This window comes from Passer domesticus, chromosome 7, assembly GCF_036417665.1.
Source record: "Passer domesticus isolate bPasDom1 chromosome 7, bPasDom1.hap1, whole genome shotgun sequence".
NCBI classification, from domain to species: Eukaryota; Metazoa; Chordata; class Aves; order Passeriformes; family Passeridae; genus Passer; species Passer domesticus.
The window spans coordinates 34,387,645-34,412,690 of record NC_087480.1 but is presented as its reverse complement, the minus strand read 5'-3'; the positions used below and the strand labels follow the sequence as shown (position 1 = coordinate 34,412,690).

Here is a 25,046-nt window from a genome sequence, read left to right as displayed (position 1 = left end):
GCTTCATATGCTTTCAGTTTAAGTTCTATTTAGAGAATTCTCTGGATTTTTACAAGACATCTTAAACATCCAAATCAAGATCTCGCCTTCCATAATTGCTTTTTAAATCCTTTGCTATGAACATGACAGGGTACCTTTTATTTAAACTCTTTTCTTGAAAAGAAGCATTGAGGTTAGAGATGAGTTTGCTTTAAAGTACTCAGAGAAGGAATGGTTTGGGTTGGGAGGGATCTTAAATAAGATCTAATTCCCACACCTTCCACTATCCCAGGTTGCTCCAAGCTCTGCCCAGCCTGACCTTGGACACTTCCAGGGATCCAGGGGCAGCCACATCTTCTCTGTGCCAGGGCTTCTTCACAGGGAAGAAAGTTCTGGAAGGCCACAATGAGGTCTCCTTCCCAGGCTGTTTCTGGGATGCTCCCTCTGGGACAATTCCCTGTGGCACCCTGAGCTGCTCAGCGTGTCATCCACCCACATCTGCTCATGGTTCTCTGGCAGGTTTGTAGAAAGCTGCAAAAAAAGGGCAATTCCACAGTTACCAGGGCTGTGTCATCCTCAGGAGAACTCCTGGCTCCGGGCAGTGCTTGGCTCTGGCTGATGCCTCAGGTTTGAGCTCTTCTATTTTTCAGATCCTGTGCTGCTTTAGTGTGTGGGTCTGAGCTTCTTATTAGGGGATGGTGAGCTCTCTGCACAGAGCAGGGAGACAAAACAATTCCTTCTCCAGCTGGGGACCAAGGACAAATGATCCAGATCTCAGGCCCAAGAGCACAAACAACGTGGGCTGAAGAGAGAAAAACAAGCAGGGTGTGACTGCATGGGCTAAAGCTGGAATTGGACAATTAACAACAATATGCAAATGGATCAGAACTTACAAAAGTGAGAGACCTTGTGACTGGTGGTGCATTTTGTGACCATTTTGGTTCACATTGGGTGTAGCCCTGGCTGGGCTCTTGTGCTGCCCAAGGTGGATCTGATAAACACCTGATAAATCCCTACTTTATTCTTCAGCTCCGTCTGGTCTCTGTTCCAAGGCAGCTTTGACAAGGCATCCTGGCCATTGTTGTTTTGCCACGCGGAGTGAAGTGATGCTGTGTGAAAGGATGGGACTCACTCAGTCCTTCTCCTCAGAGCCCTGCTGCTGTAATTGCTGTCAAATTAGTTCTGTTCATGCTGCAGGAAAAAAAACCTATTGAAGGCTTTTCTTTCCCAGAACCACCCTGGATGTCTTTTCTCTTTACATACAAATAAATATAACGGTGAGGAAAATTGAATAGATGACAAACAAGGAGGCTGCATTTCAAGGGAAAACATCAAGGAGCTGAGGACTTCATCTCCAATTTCCCTTCAAATTGCTCAAGTAAACAAGTAAAATTCTCAGGACTGAAGGTGTTTTAAATCTATCACTCTCCAAGTAGAGGGTAATATTAAAAAATCCAAGAGTACACTGTGATTGCTGTTCCAGAGAAAATTGCCACCAAACAGGCCCCTTGTACCAAATGTTCTCAGAAATGTTTTTATACTGTTCACTTTGCCAGTTGGGCAAGGAGAAAGTGTTGTCCAAATTTGCTTCTTGCTTTTTCAGGTAGATTTGGATCTTTTTGAGCAGTTAATATTTTTTAAATATATATATATAAAAATATATTATTTAATACTAGTTTTTGCACCAAAAAAAGTACCTAGTCACTGGAACTGAAGGTTGGTAAATAAAAAGCAAGATGTGGGGGGAAAAAAACCCACAAAAACAACCAACAAGAACATTCAGCTTTGGCCATCCACCTGTCCATGAGTGTATGAAAAGTCACTGCACAGAAGGCAGGCAGGGATTTCCCTAGGAAAGTAGGTGAAATTGCCTAAAACTGTACAGCTTAAAATAAATGTGAATGGAAAAATAAAAAAAATAAAAAAAGAGAGGATATTAATTCATGAAGTTATAAGCAGAACAGAAAACACATAAGAAATTTGAATATCATTACTTCTATAAGCTACATGGGAAAGTGCCTTGTGCAATGATCAGGTGAGAGGTTTAAATTAAGCACGAGGAAGTAGTTTTTAGAATAACACATAATTTAACAAAACTCAAGGCTATAAAAATACAGAAGGGAGTCTACAAGAAAGAGGGGGAGGTACTTTTTGCAAGGGCATGTAGTGACAGGACAAGGGGATAGAAGTTTAAAGTGACAGAGAGCAGGTTTAGTTGGGATATTGGGAAGAAATTCCTCCCTGTGAGGGTGGGCAGGCCCTGGCACAGGGTGCCCAGAGAAGCTGGGGCTGCCCCTGCATCCCTGGAAGTGTCCAAGGCCAGGTTGGACAGGGCTTGGAGCAACCTGGGATACTGGAAGGTGTCCCAGGGTAGAATTAGAGGGTCTTTAAGACCCAACCCAAATAAATTCTTGGATTCTATGATTCTATGAAATAGAAATATGGATAAAATATAACCAAATTGATGGGGGAATCATTCACAAGGCTTTTCTTCAGCTCTGCAGTGAACACCAAGGGTATCAAAACATAGCAAGCAAGCTGGCTCCTGCTGGGTTATTAGAGAAAAATGTGACCAATCCATCTGAATGCATGTGTCACGGAGCTCTGCTCGCTGCAGAACTGTGCCTGGCACAGCTGCTGACTGCATGGAATCATCATTTTTTAATTACAGAAAACAATGCTTCCAAAGGAGCACAACAAACTAGAGCACAAGCCTGGAATCAGAGCCCAAACATTGAGAGGTGAAGTCATGTGAAGCTGACATGGGGGATTTGCATCTGGCACTGTTTAGGTGGCTGTGGTTGTCTCTGCCTGTTCTGCTGCTGTGAGCACAGGGGCTCAAGAATCACAAACACACCCAGTGCAAGCAAAGGTAAGAAATAACTGGGGAAAAAATAGAAATCTATACATCTGAGAGCATAAATTCTCGTTATCCTTCTGCTTTTATCAGTAGAGACTCATTTTCTGGGGCTGTCTGCATTTAGTGCAGCATCACTGCTCCTTTCCTCACAGTGCTGGTGGAAGCCAGAGCAGCAGAGGCATTCCTGGGATTGGGAATGTACAAAGCCCCACATCCAGGATAAAATAGTGGGTACAAATCCAGCTGCAAACAGCTGAAACCATTCTTGGCATATTTCAGCTGACTTTTTACAAATACTTTCTGTTTTCAGCAGAATTGGGAATTCATCAGCACTCTGAATCTCTGAGTATCTGCAGTAAGGGATTACACAAAGCTGCTGTGATACACTGCAGTTTGGTAAATTATATTGTAATTTGGCTAATCTCGAGAGAGATACCAGCACAATGCAGGATTAAACTCCATATTAAATTCTGGGAACGCTTTCTGTCTTTGTGGCATTTTATACAAAACCCTTCCAAGCTAAATTCACCCAAACCACCTGGGATGGCTGAAACCAAAGGCTTCCATTTCTCCCCAGCTTGGGAAATATTGTGGATAGGCTTGGAAACTTCTAAGAAAAAAAAAATTAAGCTAAAATAACAACTCACACTTTGGCAGATGAGAATCCCACCAGAACACCACATTCCTGTTCTGGAGCGGGGACAGGGGGAATATACTGAAATATACTCACCAGAAAATGATCTTTGCTTCCACAAAGGGGTAGTATAAATTTACTAGAGGGTTGTTCTGGTTAAAATATACACAGAGTAGGTTCTCTTAGAGGTGGGGAATAATCATTTTACCAGTGTTTTGTTCAGATCCAACAGAACAAAATCAGTAAGAGGTGAGGTCAAAGAGTACAGAGGCCTCACATCCAACCCTGGCTCCTGCTGGAGCACTCCTTGTACAACCCTACTGCCCACCCTGATCTTCACATCCCATCTGTGCCAGTGGAGAAGCTCTCTGGAGTGGACAGGATCATGTCAGGGAACATTCAACCTCACATTCTTACCCAAAGAATAATTCTTAACAGAGGAGATCTGGCATGTTCCAGCACATGTTTTCCACAGGTTTGTCTGACACAGGGAAAGTAACAAAGAGCAGAAGCAACAAGGGGTCTGTGATGGTTTCAACACCTCTTTTCAGGATCACAGGCTGGCATTTTTTCTCCAGCAAGCAGGAGATACTGGTCTGCAATATGAGCAGCCCTGATTTCCATGGATTTCTTCGTACTGCCTGTCTATTCTTGTTCCTACCAAAATAAGCAGCTAAAGTGTGCCAAGCAGATTGTGGTTTCAGGGATTTTCTGTAGGTTTGGTTTCCATAAGGCCAAGTACAATCTTACACAACGCTCTATAAAACAAACAAACAAACAAAAAAAACCAACTTGGTATCTTCTCTGTGGCAACATTCACACAACCCTGGCAAACTCACACTTGTCTTGGGAACCACCTTCATTCACCAGTCCAATCAAAAATGGTTTTCCTGGATTTGGGACACACCTTTTAACATTTAACCTAATTGTGGCAGGACAGCAGCAGCCCAGACAAGGTGTTTGGTTGCACTTTTGATTTCTAACTGCAGCAAGTCCCTCATCCAGCAGTGGGTAAACAACCAGCACCCAGAGCTGCTTGCACAAGAGGGATGTGCATGGCTGGGAGACAGCTCGCTCACATGTTTTAACAAGTGCTCTCAAAAAGAATGTTCCAGGCAGGGTTACATTTCTGCCCGAGCCTCCCAGAGCATCAGCTTCCCCTTGAACACTGGATAATCCTAATTTGGGACTCAGCAGAGGTAAACAGCATTTGCCTTTGCAAGCAGGTGCTAAGCAAGCGATACGCTACTCCTGATTTCACAATTAAAAAGCAAAGTTCAGCACATTTTGTTTACAGTTACTATAAATAATAGCCTGGAGGGAGTGAAGAACTTTAGAGAGTAACTTATTTCCTATGTTCCATGACCTCAAACAAGCCTATGACATCCCTGCTTTGGGAACACAGATGATCCTCAAGCAAGTTCCATGCAAATCTTAATCACACTACCAGTGAGGAAAGGAAATCAGAAAATCCAGCATCCTCTAAACCAGCAGAATACAACACATAGCCTGCAGTGGCTGTACTTTGTATCACCACTGACAAGTCAGGAGAACAAAAATATCTGGTATAACTGCCCCAGGGTGACTCTCCTCCCCGCAAAAACAACAAAAATTAAATAACTGTATTTAAAGTCACAGAATGTCCTCAGTTGAACGAGACCCACAAAGATCACAAAGTTTATCATGGATGTGTTTAGGAATCTGTTTTTCAGGTCAACTTCTCTCTGAAAACTGATCTCACTCCATTACTGACAGCTTCTACTCAGAGAAAGAAAAAAAAATGGTTAACTACAGATGAATTGATTTCAAATAGAAATCAATAGCCCATATGAGGAAAAAATGAAGGAATTCAGTGTTTGGCTAAAATGAATGTGAATACAAATCCAGGATTGTGTTCACATTCTGTTTTGTTTTAAATAACATTCAACCAGCTCTGAGACTGAAAGTAACAATCATGCCAGAAACAAAGAAAGTATTTTTCTTTCACACATGGAACTCCATCATTTTATAATGTGCAAAGCAGCAGCAAGTCAACTCCAGTGTCACATTCTATGGATGGTACTCAAAAAACCCCAAAATCCACCCTTAAGGAGAAGAGCTGCCTGCATTAGTGATTCTTATCAGCAGGACAGTTCAGTATTTAAATAACAATTGTGAACACCACTATGCAATGTTATCCCATGATGTGGATACAGAGTGGCCAACCCTTGGAGCAGAGCAGGATCTGACAGTCTGCAGGGCAGGCTGGAGCTCAGTATCAGCTCAGACAACTGCAGTCTTCCTTCTGTCCTCCAGCATTTCCTCTGGCGTGTGCCTCCTGCTGTCCTTCCCAGCTGGGACACAGGAGCTCTTCCTTTTCTTCCTTTGCACCATCTTCTCAGCTTCATCAAGGAAACTTTTCCTCAGTTTCTTCACCTCCACCTCTCCTCAGAACAGCCACCCTTGCATCGTGGATGTTCTGGTGGGACAGGGATGATGAGTTCCCTGGGAAGAATTTGCTGCTGCCTCGCTCACCACTGCAGCAGCAGCTTTGCAGGAACAGGCAGAGCTCACAGAAGCTCAAGCTGTGCTCCCACAGATTTCCTGTCATCTCCTGGAGGGGCCAGGGGTCACAAAGCCAAAGTGACAGCTTGCTGTTGCAGAAAAAGCCCAAAGCTACACTCAGGCAAAACCACACTGCCAGGTTGACATGATCCGTCCTAAGGACATGATTTGTGAAGGTTCTTTTTCACTGATCTTAGGGTGCAAAAACTGACACAAGGGGATTTGCAGTAAAATCAAAATACATGTACTTTTATTGAATAGCCACAGCAAAGATGCGTTAGAGAGAAGGGGAATGAAGAAAGGGAAAAGAATAAGGAAAAAGAAGAGAGGGAGGGCAAGGAGGTGTATAGCTACCACACGTGCGGATGACAAAGTCCCTCGAAGTCCGGTCGACGAAGAGCCTGTCATCTTCATGTCAGGGGAGATCTCAAAGGTATCAGTCAGCTCTAACCTTTTTATAGTCCTTTTGAAATGGGGGAAGGGGACACATTTCAAAATAGTCTATTGATAAAGGGTACAAGGAGTCCATCAGCAGTCCATCAGGAGCAGGTGTCGTCAGCAGCAGATGTCGTAGGCAGGAACCATTGTCTTCTCGGTCCAGTGGTCGCTTGCAAAACTTGCTCCAGTCCCCATGCACGCCTTCTCTCACCCTACGGTGGGGATTTCAGTCTCAGTCCTTTTGGGAAGAAGAGGGGAGCTTTTCCATGTAGGGGTCGCATGTCTCAGTCCTTGAGGGAGAAACCTTCTCCCATCTCAGTCCCTCTGTCACGGTGGTTGATGCACGGTGAATGGAGGGTCCTTTTGTGGTGACCTCCGGGAAGGTCATTCCAGAGAGAAAGTCCAGCCAAGTCAGGAGGGTGGAGAAATTCCAGCACTAGCGTTGCTAGGTGATGCAGGCGAAGGAGAGCACATTGCCCCTTCTTGGGCGCAGTGCTCCATGAGTTAAGCAAACACACCCGTAGGCTCGATGGACCAGCCAGACCTGGATTTTCAGAACAGGATCTTTTCCTTTCCCCGGTGGTCTTGGCTTTCCTGACGATCGAGAGGCAAAAAATGAGGAAGTTTCGGACAGACACTCACACAGGTAAACTTTATTTATAAACATACAAACTCCTGAATGACTGTGCTGAAAGCACCAGGACCACAGGCCCCAAAGACAGATCAACACCTCTTTGACAAGTATTACAAGGACAACTGTTGCAAACATCATCCATGCTTCTCTCCCTCTCCTTTGAAGGAAAAACACAGCTGAGTGTGAATTCCTCGTGGCAAAGTTCTGCATGATCTGGTATCCTCCAACAGGAGACAAGTTGCTGGCTGAACAGAAGTTTGGCTGTGCAGTGTTCAGAGCTCCTGGTCCAGCACAGTTTTATTGTCACAGTGCTTAGCTGACATGATTTAATGAGGATCATGATTTAATTCCTGCCAGGGAAGCTGAATATCTCTTCCAGATGGGAGGAGGAACACTTTACAAAGGACATGTAAAAATTGAGAGTTGGGAAAAACCAGAACCCATCCTCCCTCCAATATGACACCCTAAAGCAAACAGTCTCAATATCCTATGCTAAAATTATATTATTTGCTATTGTTTTTTTAATATCCTTTCCGTTACCTCCCAAAGATGAATTCCTATCAGGAAGATCCCTTATCTACTTGCCACTCCATCTGGAAACTGCCACAGCACAGTGGAGTGGGACTGTCCCTCACCCTGCCACAAGAGCTGATATTTTCTGAACTGAATCTCAGCCTCTAGAAGCTGTAACCACCTCTGGTTGATCAGATCAGCTTACATCACTGGCATCAAGTCAGTTTTTCTTTGCCTCTTTTTCTTCAAGAGGCCAGGAGACCTGAATGTGATATGGTTCTAGTTCTTCTGGAGTGACATAGTCTGGAGCATTGCCCATCAGGTCTCGTCCCCTGAAGGATTTTGGAAAGGCAATGACGTCCCGGATACTTGGAGCATCAACAATGAGAGAGATCAGCCTGTCAAGTCCTACAAGCAGAAAACAAATTGGTGAAACACTTGAGTTATGGCTCTGTATTACCTCCCCTGAGTCAGAAAAATCAGAAAGATTGAGGAGGTAATATCACTGAGCTTGAAGAAAAAGAGTGAAGCAAGTAAGGGAGAAAAAAAATTAATCTCAGCTGGTAGCAGAGAGACAGATTTGCCTCGAGAGCAGAAATGTCTACCAAAATAAAGCTTTTCAATATTGCAGGAAGTTCTGTGGCACAGGAAGGGCTGCAGGACACAGACAGCACACACAGCATAACAAAACTTGGGCAGCTGAATGGCAGAACACTGGCAGGGCTCTGCTTTGGAGCTCACAGCTCTGCATCAACCAGTTTGGAAGGGTTAAACTACTAAGAAGAATTCAAAAGGAACAAAAGCCTCTGGGTGACTGGATGGAGGAAAGTCAAACTGCAAGACCACAGGTTAAAATACCTTTGGTTTTGTAGGTTTTTTCATTTTGGTGAGTGTAGGAAGGGTGTTGTTGGTTGGTTGGGTTTTACCCCTCTTTCTTTAAACCATGAACTTGCATTGTTCTAGTGAAAAAACCAAATCCTGACATTTTCTGAATCAACGAGCAAAACAGGTGAGGGAGGGAAGGGAGATGGCAGCAGAGGGGAAGGGTGTGAAACACAAAGTGCCATTGTTGTCCCATGCCTCCAGGCAGGCAGCACAGGCATCCTGCTCTGGCTGCACTGGAATGGGAACAAAGCTGGCCCAACCTCACTGAATACAGGGTTTGCAGATCAGCAGGTAAGGACCGTCCTTAGAGCCACCAATGTCCTTGCTTTATACCTAAACCCCACTCTGCCTCTGGGGAGAAACACCACAGCTTTCTGCTCTTGGTGACCAGAAGTCTGTTTCTTTCCACAAAGCTGCTGCAGAGATGGAAGAAGCAAGGCTTTTCCTATCAACCATGAGCCTTGTTCCCAGGATCTGGTATGCAAAAAAAACCCAAAAAAACCCCACACCAAAACAAAACCCAAACAAACAAAAATCTCCAAACAAACAAACAAATCCCAAAAAGACCTGCATCTGTAGAACTACAGATCACTCACCTAAAGCAATTCCTCCATGAGGTGGAGCTCCAAATTCTAAAGCCTCAATTAAATGGGAAAGCACCTCAGAGTCCTCCTGCAAAATCACATTAAGAGGTGTCACTGGACAAGCAATGCTCTTCCTATCAGCAACACAAGATGAAGGTACAATGAAATCATCCATTGCTTGGGGCTAGGAGTTATGTCTTTATGTGAGAAGATGAGTGTTTCTTTCAGAATATGCAATTAATATTTCAATTAATCAGTGCTTTTAAATCTCCAAGAGAGCGTTAGAGGCATCTGTAGGTGTTACCTTCAGCACTTTCTCCAGCACAAAACGCTGCTGCTCTGCACTGTGAATTCTGATGGAGCCACCTCCAACCTCATTGCCATTGAGCACAAGGTCGTAGTGCTGGCTACGGACCTGCAGAGAGACAGGGACAGGCACCAGGTGAGGCTGGCCCACAGCTGCACCCAGAAACAACCTGCACAGAGGTGCCAAAGGCACTGGGAATGAAGCCATGGAACTCTGTAAAATTGCTCTCTCAGGGGTACATTGCAATTCAGGTACCAGTCCTGCTGGAGGCATGGGGGCCTCTGATGTGGGAGGAGAACAAATCCTTTTGAAAGGTTTATCAAACCTGAAGCAAATGAGACAGGTCAGAATCTACGATTTGTGTTTGCTGTCAGTTCCTTTTGTTGGGGCACACGTGAATACCTGCTATTTGCAGTAATCAGGAAGCCATCTCTTCCAGACATGTACAAGATCATAGAATCACACAATGGTTTGGGTTCGGAGGGACCTCAAAAATCCTCTAGCTCCAACCCTCTGCCATGGGCATGGACACCTTCCACTATCCAAGGGTGCCCCAAGCCCTGTCCAGCCTGGCCTTGAACACTGCCAGGGATGGGTCAGCCACAGCTGCTCTTGGCAATCTGTGCCTTACAGGGAAGATTTCTGTCCTAATACCAATCTAAGTCTACCCTCTTTCAGTTTAAAGCCATTTCCCCTTGTCCTATCACTGCTTGCTCCTGCAAAATATCCCTCTCCAGCTCTCCTGTAGCACTGGAAAGGACTCTAATGTTGCTCCTGAGCCTTCCCTTCTCCAGGATGTACAACCTCAGCTTCTCCAGCCCTTCCTCATAGCAGAAGTGCTCCAACCCTTTGATCATCTTAGCAGCCTCCTCTGGACTCATGCAAACATATCTACATCTCCTCGTGCAGTCAGTGCCATGAAACAACATCTCTTTTTACACTAAACCCAGCTGCTGCTTGCCTGGTTTTCCCTGGGAGCAGCTGTAGAAGAGCCAGCATGGCAGGCATGAAGTTGGTTACCTTTGTGGGATCAGAATACAGGAGGCTGGCATCTGAAGGATGAGGGGCAGTGAAGGGGTGGTGAGCAGATTCCAGCTCAGTGGGATTCTCAGCCTTGGGAAGGAACAGGGGGAAATCCACCACCCAGAGGAAGTGGAAGGCTGTGGGATCACGGAGTGCCAGCCCAGCTGCCTCCAGGAGGTTGGCACCCAACAACCGCAAGGCTCCTAAGGCAGAGCACTGCAACAAGAAGGGAGAGGTGAGACAGGGTCATTGCACCGCTCAAACACCCACCAGGCAAAGTGTTCCATGAAGGAAGTACCACAGACAGCATCAGCTGGAATGCTTTGCTGCCTTGAACACTTTAGCTTTGTACCCTGAAATATATCACCTTCCTGCTGAGGCAGCAGCAGCACCAGGGTTTGACAGAGACCAAGTAAGGAGCTTGGAAGTCCATGTTTTTCCAGCTATTTCATCTCCAGAACTTTCTTAGACTACCCTCCAGCTCCACACATGTGGATTAACTGGGAAACCACATGTAAGATCCACACTTTGCAGACAGAGAAATGAAGGCACAGAAGAGAATACAACAACATGTTGGCTATTGAGCAAAGCATGACACCTTATAATAAAACAATGCTTTGTTTTATTCTTTTATTTCTCTGTATTCTTGCCAGCAACATCTGATGGCAAGAACAGAGAGAAGGATAGAAACAGAATCTTTCATCATTGCTGCTAATAAGTCATGCACTTATGGGAGACACAATTACCTAGTTGACCTCATTTTGCAATCTGTTTGAAGTCTCAAAAATGAAATTAAAAGAAAAGAAGGCACTGATTTATTGCAGGGTTTTTTATATTTCAGCCTTCATTTCAGTTACAAATCCTGCCCAGAATTTGACTGGGGGGCCATAAAAGTAATAGGCACATTTCATGCTTTATCTGCTATTGCTATAGCTGCCGTTCCAGAGAAACAGAAATTAGATGATGACCTATTTTAATAATAAGAAGACTCAGACTAAGGCCAGATAGCATCAAAACCATCATCAACAACATTCAACTCACAGAGCCACCCAAGAAAAGCCTCCTACCACTTGCTTGTGTTCTCCAGCTGCCAGAAGCACCACATCACCCTCCTGCATGTTCAGTGCTTGGATGAGCTCTGACTGCTCCTTCTCACCCAGGAACTTGGTAAGCAGAGACTTCAAGCTTCCATCAGGTCTGCGGATAATTTCCAGGATTTCCTGGAGGAAGGTAAGGGTATGTTCAGTGCAGTGCTGCCCTCTCTTGACTGGAAGCATTACATGCTCAGGCTCTGACTCTCAGCTACTAAAAACTGCTCTCCTACCTCCCTCTGCCTGTGTCACTCTTTGTCACTCACACTTCCCAAAGCCTCAGAGGAGTTTTTGTCTCACCTGGTTAAACTGGGATTTTGCAGACTCCTTCAATGACTCCAAGTCTTTATTTGTAAGATACCTCTGGGGAAAGAGCAAGAGAAGACACAGCAAAGATCAGTCTGGAAAACCTGACTAGATATTAAATTCACTGACTAAGCTGGTTCCAAACTTCTAAATTCTTTTGCTCCTAGTTCAAGCTCTTATGAAGGCTGTGGAACAGGACAGGGTCCTTAGCACTGGTCTGGGTGTCTGCTCTGAGGGCTCCTTTCAGGAAGAGACCCCTCCAGATTTACATTTTTTCCTCCCTCTCACAGATAAATAGGTCTGGTCAGCAGGATTAGATTACTGCCTCCAGCCTGCAGAAACAAGGTTACACCACCACACTGTGGATGGGGAATGCAGAGCTCAAACTGGAGGAAGAACAGAGAAAAAACAGCTGAGCTGACTCTGGCATGCAAAGCCATGCAGTAAATGAGGACCTGCATCAGGTCTCAAAATCTTGATATTTTTTTTTCAGCTACTCCAGTGTTTAGGGTGGTTCTAGATGCCATTTTCGTGCTGCTCAAACAAACACCTCTGTGCCCTCTTGTGGGAAGCCACTAACTTGCACTTTGTGCCAAAATGAAAGGAATCCCAAGGGAAACCATGGCCACGAAGCCCTGCTCCCCCCAGATAAAACTCAATATTTAGAGGAGTTGTTTTTTCCATACTGCCCAAGCTACAGAGATGCCTACAACCAGAAATAAATCTGTTTCCTTGCCAAAATGCCGGGCTGTGTCAAAAGTCTTCCACATCTGTTGTCAGCCTTAATTTTGGTCCATGATATTCTCATTACAAGACATTAATTGTACCCAAAAATGTAGCTAAAGCAAACAGGAGGAGGACTTGGAACCACCTAACCCTTCTCTGCCTATCCCAGAGCTGTGCCACGCCCAGCCCCTAAACCAGGACAAATCTCCCGTCACAAGGCATAATTTATTACTGACATGCACATCAAAAAGGTGATAGAAAGCAAGGTGAAACCCCAAGAGGGTTCCCTATCCTCATGGGATCTTGCAGCTCTATTGTTTTCCTTCTCTTCCTAAGGATAAAATACTCCTCCTGTTGCCTTATCATTCTAACACACTCAGCCCCACCTAACCAATCCCAAGCTCCCTTAAGAGCACCAGTAATAGCAAGGAACATTTCCATACCAACAAAGGAATTCAAATTAGCATTTTATTTATTCCACATAAACCATAAACAGGATGTAAGAGCATCACTTACCACTCCCTGAGGGATACAAATGGCTCTGATGGAGCCATGTGGGTAACTGAGGGCATTCTGCACAAAGTGAATGTTTGATCCTCGTAAAACATCACTGATATCCACGATCTGACAAAGGAGAGAGCACAGGAAAAAGCACAGCTGGTAGGAATACAAAGCAAAAATTCCTGCACCTGTGTCTTAGCACCTTCCACACTATTCCCTTTTAGAAGCTTTTGCTCTTAAAACAGTCAAGATGCATTGCTCCCTAGCACTACATCACCTTTAAAATAAAGTTTTATTAGAACATCTATTTTTCACAGTCAACTGATTAAATCCTCTCTTCTTCAGCAGACTGCACAAAGCAACAACAATGGGACAGGCACCTTGGGTAAATTACAGCACTCAAAACTCCAGCCAACCATGATCCAAAGGTTATTAAAACACTGACTGAAAGGAAAAGCTGTGAGCTTCCAAGGGGCAAACCCTCACCTTCATCCCAAAGCGAGTGTCTGGTTTATCAGTCCCATACTCAGCCAGTGCCTCCTCATATGTCATGGAAGGGAAAGGAGTCACAATGGAGCCTCTTTCCTCAGGCCAGGAATGTTGCAGGAGGCCCTCTATGAGCCTCTGGATCCCAGCTTGATCTACAAATGACATCTCTATATCTATCTTGAAACAGAGAAGAGGGGGGGAATTCCACATTAGCTACAGGTTGTGCTTTCCCAGTGCTGCTTGTGAGTACAAAGCCAGCAAAACAAGAAACAATACACAAAATGACATCACAGCATGACTGCATCAGGGCAGGAACGTGCTTAGGATCACCCTCCAGGCTGATGACTCAGGCAACAACCTCCTCAGAGAGTGAATGAGGTAAGGATGACAAGGACACAGATGCAGCCTTGAATGAACCAGGCTAACTCAGCCTGGGATTTCAAAGCTGAGGAATGGGATGTCTGACCCAGCAGGACAGGAGGAGATTGTATCATCACAGTAAAATCACTGCTGCAACGTAATTCCCACATCTGCACCTGGGGCACTGCAGCCAGCCAAGGACAGGAACCACGCACTCATCCCACCCCAACTTCCAAGGGCTGTGTCTGTAAAACACACACCAAAGCAGCACCAGACTAGCACAGACTAAGGCTCCAGAAGGGAAAACAGCTCTGAGCCACTTGGGTTGAGGAGCAAAGGAGCAGAGGCTGGTTACCTGGGTGAATTCTGGCTGCCTGTCAGGCCGTGAACCCTCGTCCCGGTAGCAGCGAGCGACCTGGAAGTACCTGCAGTGACACTGTGACTTAGATAATGATTTAAAGTATCCTGAACTCAACTGTGGCTACAGAATTGATCATACAAAAGATAAGGAAAAAAGAAGTAAACCAGAGAGAGAGGGCTCTGTTCCCATAGCAGATGATCTTTGTTCCCATCCCTTCAAAATAATGGAATTTTGAGTGGAATCAACTCATCTGTATCCATCTGCAGCCATATGTTCCAGAGGCACACGGAGGCTGCCAGGTGAGCTGTCCCCCAAGGGCACCACACAACTCTTTATTCCACCTTCCACTCCACTCCAGGACTCTCCTAACAGCCATGCAAAACTCTCAGACAAAGCTGGCCTGCAGTTAACCATGTGAACAATTGTCTGTCTCCCCATCCATCTGATGTGGAGAAGTAAGCTCAATTAAAAGCTTTGCACTTGGGCACCCTGACATGCTTTTCCTTGTCTCAGTCATGCTCAGCTGCCCAGCCTCACCTCAATTAGTTCTGTAGGTTACTCCTGGAACAGCTTTCATCACACATTAAATTTTCTGCCCTTCAGGCAGGCTCTGCTTCAGATCAGGTTTGCATTTAACGTAGCAGTAAAGATTTCAGCTTTCCAGAAGGATACACTTCATCTGACTATAAAGTCCCAAGTATTTAAGGATCTGTCTTCAAGGCACAAATTCTTGGCAGTGAGTTTTTTTAGGGAAGTTTCTAAACTTCACAGATAAAGCAATCAAACCCTAGAGAGGACATGCAGAGAACAGGAGCCCAAGGAACTCTTACCTGTCCATGCCTCCAACCATGAGGAGCTGCTTGAACTGCTGAGGACTCTGTGGCAGAGAGTAGAACTTGCCCGCTTCCCTCGAGGGCACAAGGAATTCTTTGGCTCCCTGGCATCAGAAAGAGAATTTACACAGTTCAGCAAGTAAGTGGTCCTGATTCCTGACAGAGCAAACACTGGAACTGCAAGAGGAAAGGACCTGTTTCTCCCATTATGAAATCCCACAATTGAGGAAATGGCTGTTTGTACACTACACTTCATATTTGTTAACCAACTTGGTCCAAAATATCTGAAAGGAGAATTCTCTACCTTCTTCTCTGAGAGACTAATGCATAATAGACCATCCAAGACTGGGGTTTAAATGCAAGAACTCCAGGGTAACTGCATCAACAATTCCTCAGCTACAGCTCTTTTCTCTCTGACTATTTTTGAAGTGAAAGAAAGGAATACGAGATCAGAAATTAAATTTACTTGAGTATGACCTCTACAATAACCTACTGGTTAAGAGATAAATGCTGAAAAGACAGTGCTTTAAAGTTTTTTTGGGTTTATAATCCCAGGGTAGACTTGCATTCAACATGTGCTCTACAAGGTAGAAGCTTATCTTGTTTAAAGTTTCAAAATTAAGACATGAGTTATCACCTCTCCCCTTTCTCTCCCTCTACTTTTAAAAGGATCTGTGGATGATACAAGAAATTCCACAAGCTGTTATTTAGCAAGGGAAAAGCAGCAAAAGCTGAGTGGCAATTGGAAATGATTCAGCCCTGACTGTGCAGCTGTAGGAGGCCAAAAGCATCACATACATACCCCTGGGGTTCTTTTAAACAGAGTTGGAGTTTCTACATCCACGAAGCCTGGGGAACAAACACAGAATATGCTGAGAGGAGGGAGAACTAACACGACAGAGTAGGCTAGAGTAGGGTTAGTCAGCAAAATAGGTCATGTAGGGTTAGTCAGCAAAATAGGTCATGTAGCGCACCATGGAGCCCCCCCAAAACCAACACATTTTACTACTTCCAATAATTATTCCTGTAATGACAGATCTAAAGGCTCTGAGCTACTCTGATGTCCTGCCAGAACTGTGGATGACAAAGGACTCCAAACAGGCTGAAAATGTGTTAATTCTCTATCTATTCTGAACCAGGCAATGATTTTCCAAAAAGCAATTCCTGATTTTAAGAGAAGCAAAAGCCCTAAACAAAATCCATCCCTCTGACATGCCTCAACTGGGTGACCAAATGAGGACTACGACCTGCAAAGAGTCTTTTCTCATTGGAAACAGCTAATTTAAAACAGGTTGCTCAGAGCTTCACTCAACCTGGCCTTGAACACTTCCAGGGATGGGGCAGCCATAACTTCTGTGGGCAGCTTCTTCAGGCCCGACAACATCCCACTGAAGACCCCACCACAAGCAGACACGTCCTTATTAAACACGACCAGTTTGGAGCAGCAGGCTGGTTAGGAATCCCTGCCAGCACAAGGAAAAAGCAGCAGGGAGGGCTGGCAGGTTTGCTGCTCCCAGCAGCTCCCTCACCGTGGAGGTTGCAGAGGTACTCGCGCATCCTCATCACCACGCGGGAGCGCAGCCGCAGCGCCGCCTGCAGCCGCGAGCTGCGCAGGTCCAGGTACCGGTACTGCATCCGCAGCGCCTCCGACTTCTGGGGGAGACAGGGGCAGGGTTAAGGGACAAAACTCGAGCTGCATGTCCACTCAAGGTGCTCCTAGAGCCACAGAGAAAGAGGAGAAGCACATTGTGTTTGGTTGCCACAATGTGCCCGTTACGCACAACCTACACAAATGTGGCTTTGCTGGGAACAAAGAACCAAACTGCCCACAAAAGCTGTGGCTGCCCCATCCCTGGAAGTGTTCAAGGCCAGGCTGGATGAAGCTCTGAGCAACCTGGTGCCATCCCTACCCATGGCAGGGAGTTTGGAAAAGGATGATCTTTAAGGTTCCTTCCAACCCAAACCATTCTGTGATTCCATGAGTCAAATAAAACAGCCTCATTCCACACTCAAAAAACCCAACTTAGCCCCATTTCTTTCACTCTTTCCTTTACCATAATTTCTTTCTGAAATCTGGAATCATTCAAGCTACCTGGAAATAAATCATCCCAGCAAACAAACAGCACCCATGTTTTAAATACCATCATTCCTCTGAAGTGAAGCGGAGAGAACCAGACTCAGCCCTCAGATGTTTTGCCATCATCACCCTGGGCAAATTCCCAATTTAGCAAAAAGCCACCAATTTGATAAGAGAAACACAGACACCTTGATAAAATCCTTGATTTCAAAAGGCAGCTTCTTGCAGGAGTTTAGGATCTCTGCAGTCTCTGCCTTCACTTCAATATCCCCTGTTGTCATTTTCTGGAACAAAAAGGCAAGAAAATTATACTCAAAGCAGTTGGACAAAGTTATTTCACAGATGGTCTAAGGGAAAAAAAGAAGCAATGTGATTACCCTCCCTGCCTTCCAACACAATCTATAAATCAGAGAAGAGAAGCAAAAGCCCTCTCCCAAGGACAGGTTTCTTCCATGTTTCCCTTCTCTTCAGAGAAACACAAGTCACCTCACCAAAGATGGCAGCTTCCTTCCCAGTAGCATACTGGTCTCTAAACACATTAGCCCCAGCAAAACCACACAGTGTGGGTTTCAGTGAGCACGAGCAGCAGCAGCCCTTAACATGAGTCAAAAAAGGCAAATGATGAGGAACTTCAGAACTTCCAGTTCTAAACACCAGTTCTCAGAACTGGTCTTCTTTTGACTCCATCCCGAGGGAGGGCAGGCAGCTCCCCTCACGTGGCACTGAGACACAGCAAACTTCACTTGATCCTGCAGGACTCCCACTATTTACCAGGGGAAAGGACACACAACCTTCCCACAAAACAAGAAATCAATAAAAGAAAGAAAGGCATTGCTTGAAGCCTGGATTTTAAGTGGACATCTATGAGATGGAGCAAAAAGGAGTTATGATCATAAATACAGTCCTGTTTTTAGACCTGCCAGTTGTATGTACAATCCTGAAAGATCAGTCTACAGCTGATTAAAAGACAGCTGAGGAATGCAGAACATTAAAAAATTATTCAACCTCTGTTTCCTATACAGGGAGACCAGCAGAATCAATAAACAGGTGGAACTCGACATGACAATATCTATTTTCAAGCAAAAGGAATTCCCCCCACACTCTGAAAGCATGGAAAACCCAGCATTATCCTTGCAAAGGGCTGGGATCCACTTTAATTTGTGGGTGCCTGCAATGTGCTCTGAGATTCTCCTGTTATCTGACACAGTGTGAGGTGAAATCAGTGGTACCTGAGGATGGGCTGTCACACAACCAGAACCTGCCAATGCTCTCACACAAAGCCCACCACAATCCCACCATCCAGAGGTGTTTCCTTCAAGGAATAACAACTTTGGGAGTCCCCCCCAGCCCATCCTCACCGGATTCTGCTGCCCCAGGGGCCGGGGGGACACTGTCCCAGTGACTCTGACCACAGACTCCAGCGGGGCGCTGGACAGCAGCTCCTTCACGTGGGAATGTGCCTGCAGGGAGAGGACAGAGCCTCAGAGGAACCAAAGAACAGCACCAAGGCACTGTGGCCAAGCACCTCAATCCAAAATCACTCTTTTAAGGCAGGGGAAAAGGCACTGATGCTTCTGCTGCAGTGTCAGGTCAGGGCTCTCACAACACTTGTGAGTCAGAGCACTCAGTTTGACAAAGTGGCTGCTGAAGCCAAAGGAAAATAAAAACACAAGACTCATGTTTTGGTAGCACTTACCTCATCCTGAGGAATGACGACCTGGGTCAGGCCCTGGAAATCCCTCAAAACCAGAAACAGGCCTTGTCTGATCCATAAAAACACAAAAGGAAGAACGTTTTTTTCACAAATGTAGGAGTTTATACTTTTTAAAGCATATGGTAACTGGCTACACTTTCAGAACCCTGCAACTCACCCCAAAGCACTTCCAAGTACTGAATTATGGACACTTTTCCCACACCTGAACCCAACCTGCACAATTCATTTCACATTGTGACCAGCCTCACACAACATACAAATAATCAGGAGAGGCAGGATTTTAACTTCAGCTTTCATGCACACAGAGGAGGGATTCTGGGCATGTGAATTTTCCTGCTGGGAGACAGAATTCAGCTAAAAACAACTAAATGAGCAATAAAACTAAAGTTCACGTGGAATAAAAACAACAACAACAAAATCCAATCACAAGAAGGGGAACACTCATCCTATAAAAAGTTCCACATGAACAATCCACACTGCCAGCCCCAGAACCATAAATCTTGATTTCTTCAAGCTGCAGCAGGGACAGCTGCCATTGTGCTTTATCCATCAAAAAACTCCCCAGTGGGACATGCTCTGGTGTCTTCAAAAACAAGATCACCACAACCACATTGCAATAATCCTAACTCCTCTTCCTGAGCCCCTATCCACAACTGCTCAAAGATGAGACACTCAGGACCTCCTAAAATAAAAAACCCCATGCAGACCATCACAGGAGAGCAATGCTGGATGAAACACAGCTTAGACTGGATGTGGCAAATAATCACCTCCATTTTCACCATGGTTTGCACTTACCTTTGATATTGAACCCATCCATACAGAGTCACCTTCTGTCCCACGTGAGCAGCACGCAGCTCTCCACACGTGTTGGTCCGAGTGACAAAACTGTTGAAATCTTAAATAAAAAAAAAAAATATATATCTATATATATATATATAATCTCTCATAGGTTTTGCAGATGAGACAGAATAAATAACAGCTCTCCCTCCCAATGAAATTTTTATATATATGGAGAAGTTACTTCTTATGATTCATATATAGATCTGCATTAAGATGCCATGTCATAAACATGAAATTAAGCTAGTCTAAATGTATTTTGAACAGGGATTATTTATGTTTCTCAGTTCATAAAGATACTTGAACACAGCCTTGCTGCAAACTGTTTCCCTGCAAATTTCAGGAGCAAGAGAGGCAAAAGTCACAGATCAATCCTGAGGGATGCTGACAATTCCACATTTAAATCTACAATCATAGAACAGTCTGGGTTTCAAGGACCTTAAAGCTCAGCTCATGCCACCTCTGCCATGAGCAGGGACACTTTCCACTATCCCAGGTTGTTCAGTGCCCCATCCAGCCTGGCTTTGGGTATTTCCAGGGATGTGGCAGCCACAGCTCCTCTCAGCAGGACCAAGACCTCACCACCCTCACAGGACTTTTTCCAATATCCAACCCAATCCTGCCCTCCTTCAAGTCAAAGCCATTCCCCCTTGTCCTGCCAGTGCAGTTCCTGGCAGTGACACAGCAGAACAGGGCTTAACAAACCAAGAATTCCACACACATAGAGGACACCCACCATGCAGGTGTAAATTGAACAGGTCCTGCCTGAAATAACTGGAAGAAGGCCTTAAGCATGGTTACAGAAAGGTCTGATTGTGCCTGCAATCACAGCCTAAGCACACCACTACAGAATGTGCAAGAGGCTCAGCTTGCAAGAAGCCCGAAGAACGTCATTACCTGGACATATATAAATAATTCTTCATGACAGCCTTTAGAATTAAAAGAGATGTAGACAAGACACTTCTTAAAGTGATACAGGGAAAACAACTTGTGATATTAATCGACTGTGTGGACTCCCCTGACCTGTACCCGGGAGAGAAGGAGCCCAGATCTCGAGGGTGTGGGAGCACCGCTCCTCCTCACCTGGGGCCGCAGGTGCGGCGGCAGCGGCCGCGCGGTGCAGCGCCCGCACCAGCAGCCGGGGCAGCGCCATCCCGCAGCCGCCCCTCAGCCAGACACACGGCAGGAGCGCCACAGACCTGCGCGAGGGGAAAAACAAGAGCTCCGGAGGGGAAAAGGCAAAAAGAGGAACCCGCGACCGCCTCCTTCCCTCAGCGCCGCCCGCCCCGGAAATGGCGGAGGGGCGCGCCCGCCGCGCGGGGGCCGACGGGAAGAAGTTCAAACGGCGCGGGCGGGCCGCGGCGGCCATGGCGGAGGAGGCGCCGGAGGACGGAGCGGTGCGGACCCTGCCCAGCCTCAGGCGGCTCTCCTGGGCTCTGCCCTTCGGCCGCAGCCACGGCCGCCTCGGCGTCAGCCCCGGCGGGCGCCTCATTGTGCCGGCGCTGTGCTCTCAGGTACGGGGAGGCGCGGGCGGCGGTGCCTCCGCGTCCCCTCCGCGTCCCCTCAGCCGCGCTGCGCCGCGCGGCAAAAACAAACTCCAAACCAAACTTTAACCCCGTTCCTTTTCTTTTGTTTGCCCCTAGGAGAAGGCGGACCCGCAGAAAACGGCGTTCCTGCTGCATAAAGCCTGGACGCTGTACAGCGTGACCCCCCTGTTCGGCTTCCGCCGCGGCCGCCTCAGGGACTACGCGCGGCAGCTCGGCGCCTTCATCGCCGCCGAGAAGCAGAAGGGGCTGGCCGTGGAGGTGGGCGTCGAGCTGGACATCAAGGCGGCCCTGTCCAGCCTCGCCGAGCTGCGGGGCAGCGAGCTGGACCAGGCTGCGCTCCTGGTGCAGGTGAGGGAGCTGGTTTATGCTGTGGTGGAACGCTGTGTCTTGAAAGAAAAGCCCGAAGTTAAACCTTAGCTGTGTGGAATAGCTGGTGGGGCATCCACTGTGATTTAATGAAACTGAATTCTGTCTGTGTTTAACTGGAACTGAACGTTTATAGTCCTAAGTTGTGCCAGGGGAGGTTTAGGTTGGACAGAATAATTTCTTCACAGAAGGGATGATTAGACATTGGAATTGGCTGCCCTGGGAGATGGTGGAGTCACCGTCCCTGCAGGTGTTTAAGTTAAGACTGGATGTGACACAGTCAAAACCTTGGTCTAATGACAAGGTTGTGTTTGGTCACAGGCTGGACTTGATGACCTCAGAGGTCTTTTTCAGCTCAATTGATTCTGTGATCTCCCCTAAGCAATGCATACAGTAAAGAGCAAGTTTGAGTTCAGCATCAGAGTATGGCTATACAGAGCAATCTCTGATGTTTTAGTTCAGTAGTCAATTTACTGCCAGGATGTGGATGGGTTACTTTTCTTCCTGGCTGAAGCATAATCCCACTTCCTGGCCAGAGCTTAATTAATATTTCTGAAATGCTTTGCCTCGAGTGAAATGTGCTACTGAAGTCTCAGGTTCATTGTGTCAATGGCTGTAGAATGTACCATGGGAGTTAAGCAGCATAATCTCAGATGTCAGGACTGTTCCTAAGGAATTTAAAAGTGCTTTTTCTGCTGTTTTCAATAGAATTGCATTCAACTTTTAGGGATGTCGTGGACAGACTGAATAATTGTATGTGTTTGACACAAGTTAAAAAAAAAGCCACTTTTAAAAAACTTAAATCTTTAAATCAATATATGACAAAAAGAAAAAAGCCATACTTGCTTTGCAGCATTGCAATGCTTCTTCTCCCCATCGCAGCTCTTTTCGAGGTCACGAGCCTCCTCCAAGAACTCTGAGGACAAACCAGTGTGGATGGGCTGGTTCTGCTCCGTGTTTGGAGATGACTTTTCCGAGAACGTGCCGGAGCACTTCACCTGCCTGCCCCTGTTCCTGAGCCACGGGGCCGAGAGCTACACCTCCTTGGTTGGCAGCTGGTTCCAGAAGACTTTCGACTGCTGCTTCCGCCGCCTGGCCATCAGCCCGCTGAACCTCAGCTGGATGGTGGCCATGTGGGCTGGCTGCAAGCTGGACAGAGCCACCTCCGCCGTGGAACTGCTCTTCTCCGTGCCCCGCCTGTTGCAGCCCCTGGATATCTCCTACGCCATCCACCCAGAGGATGCCAAAGCTCTGTGGGACACGGTGCAAAAAACGCCAGGGGAGATCACCCAAGAGGAGGTGGATGTCTTCATGGACTGCCTTTATGCCCACTTCCACAGGCACTTCAAGATCTACTTGTCAGCTGCCAAGCTGGTGAAGGTTTCCACAACGATTGCCTCGGCACACTGTGATGGGATTGTAAAGGTGAGGCCTTTAGTAGCAGGTTGTCCTAATGCTGGCCAAATAAAAATAGCTGTACCTGAAGGTCTTGTGTGCCTTTTGCATGATTTCCTACAAGGAATTGTTAAACCCTCAGCTTTCACTAGTCATATTTAGCTTTAGAGGTGGGGCAGCTGCCACTACAGCATTTTATTACTGTGTTGCAGCAGAAGCTACTTGCCTGGGGCAGAAATAGGTGTATTAGCTGTGGTATGAACAGGAAAATTTCTTAGGCCATAGAAAACCTCATTTTGGACTTTAAAAGATCCCAAACTTCAAAAATGTTCCCAGCTTTCCAGTACTGTAGTTATTAAGACACAGGCAGAAGACTCTTTCACATGTAAACCTTTTCATAAAGGTGCTGATCTTTCTACCTTCCATGTCCTTCAAACCACAGAACATTAACCCTTCAAGCAATACAATATTTACTTCTGAGTTAAAGAACAGTTTCTGTAAATGCAGTTGTTTAAATGCTCCCTCTGATGAGGAGCACATTGCTTGTTTTTTAATAGCTTAAAACTGTCTGAAACAACTTCTTCTGTTGCAGGTAAGTGCACAAAGATATCTCGGGCTTTCTGAAGGGTGCTCCTGTGGAATGTGTGCTATGTAAATTCAGTTATGGCTTTTCATAATGGGACAGAATTCAAGTCATATGCAGTATGGGAAAAGTAAAGCAACATCAGAGCAGCTGATTAAACACACTAGTTTCCTTCCAACCAGGGTGGAAATCTGGCAACTGCAATTGTTGCTTTGACAGGATTTTTCTCTTTCTTGCAGATTCTACACAGCCAGTACCTGCCTGGAGTGCTGATGCTACTGACTGAACTCGCAATCGCTCAGATACAGTGAGAGCCATTTCAGTAGCTCCTCATACTAAAAAGGCTTTGTTTGGACAGTCTGTGCTGAGAAACCACCAGGAAACTTATTCCTGCAGCATCTTCTCCCCTCTCATTCTGGCTGTCCAAAGTCAGACTGCAGCTCCAGCACTTGGCGGTGTCATTCCATGCACGGCGAAGTCAAGCAGACATTTGGCCCTGAAGAAGGGCTGCAGTGCAAACTTGTGACAGCATCCTGAGCAGCTTTGTTTTCTCAGACTCACTCATTTCATTTATGTATCAGCTCAGAGACAAGCAGTGCAAGTTCTTGATGCCACTTACTGCCAGGTATTTCTGTTGTTCCAAAGTTGGTTTTCCCTGGACAGCCTAAGCTACGCAGACCTTAGCCTTGGCTAAACTGTGACTAATCTTGGGCTAGCCTAAATGCAAAGTTCAGCACACCTGAGAAAAGGTGCATGCTCTACAAAATACAGGCTTCTAACTCCCTTTTTAACTCATTAAGGGCACTTGGTAATGGTGATGATGTTCATTTATGTTCCAGTTGGGCATGAGATGGGACATGAGGCACTTGTCAGCCTACTGGTCCTCCCAGACACGTTGATTGATAGGAAAGTGATGTGTAGATAAGCTTCATAGTTACTAGGCTTTGTCCTGATATTTGTAATCTTGGATTTGTAATCCTGTAGGCCAGAGAGCTCTCAGGGTTGGAGCTGTGCTAGAATTTGATATTGGATCCCTTCCTTCTGGAGCAGGTAAAAGTTCTGAGGGACATTTAAGGAGCAGAAAGTAGCACCTGCTGAGACATTTTTGTAATACAGTACTAAATAAAGAAAATATTTTCCATCTTTTGTCTTAAGGAAAGACCACCACTGTCTAATTAAATATATCCTTGCATGGAGCTTATTTCCAATTACAGCTTAGCTGACCAAACCACTCCTTGTTACTTATTAAATGCTTCTGTGAGCAGCAAAATTCCAAGTCTAGTTTCTTGCTTCCCACTTGTGCAGCACCTCTGGGAGCTGATTTGTGCTATGACTTTCTCCCAAACAGGGGTACAAGTTTCCTTTCTTTTCCCAGTATAAAACTGCCTGACACATGACATAACTGCAAGCTGTTTCCAGATTCTTTACTACTTGAAGATGGATTGGTTTTGCATGTCAT

At 45.9% G+C, this 25,046-nt stretch overlaps 1 protein-coding gene and 1 long non-coding RNA gene across 4 annotated transcripts; one reads left to right on the top strand and one right to left on the bottom strand.

Moving 5' to 3' along the window:
- Window positions 1-7,088: 7,088 nt before the first annotated feature.
- DARS2 (aspartyl-tRNA synthetase 2, mitochondrial) lies at window positions 7,089-21,205 on the bottom strand. 3 transcript variants are annotated; one of them, XM_064427604.1, is made up of 17 exons: window positions 20,780-21,205; window positions 19,655-19,754; window positions 18,842-18,908; window positions 18,504-18,605; window positions 17,334-17,429; window positions 16,598-16,721; window positions 15,871-15,917; window positions 15,066-15,172; window positions 14,230-14,299; window positions 13,512-13,691; window positions 13,041-13,148; window positions 11,793-11,855; window positions 11,469-11,621; window positions 10,399-10,617; window positions 9,376-9,486; window positions 9,084-9,159; window positions 7,089-8,010 (listed from the first exon to the last, which is right to left on the bottom strand). In XM_064427604.1, the coding sequence occupies exons 1-17, from the start codon at window positions 21,186-21,188 to the stop codon at window positions 7,823-7,825; spliced, it is 2,220 nt and encodes a 739-aa protein (XP_064283674.1). In that variant the 5' UTR covers window positions 21,189-21,205; the 3' UTR covers window positions 7,089-7,822. The 3 variants fall into 3 exon arrangements, with proteins under 3 accessions (XP_064283674.1, XP_064283676.1, XP_064283675.1); XM_064427606.1 differs by lacking the exon at window positions 10,399-10,617; XM_064427605.1 differs by lacking the exons at window positions 15,871-15,917; window positions 16,598-16,721.
- LOC135304793 (uncharacterized) lies at window positions 13,606-14,728 on the top strand. Its single transcript, XR_010366032.1, has 2 exons — window positions 13,606-13,892; window positions 13,988-14,728. It is a non-coding gene; the product is annotated as an uncharacterized LOC135304793 (long non-coding RNA).
- Window positions 21,206-25,046: the final 3,841 nt, after the last annotated feature.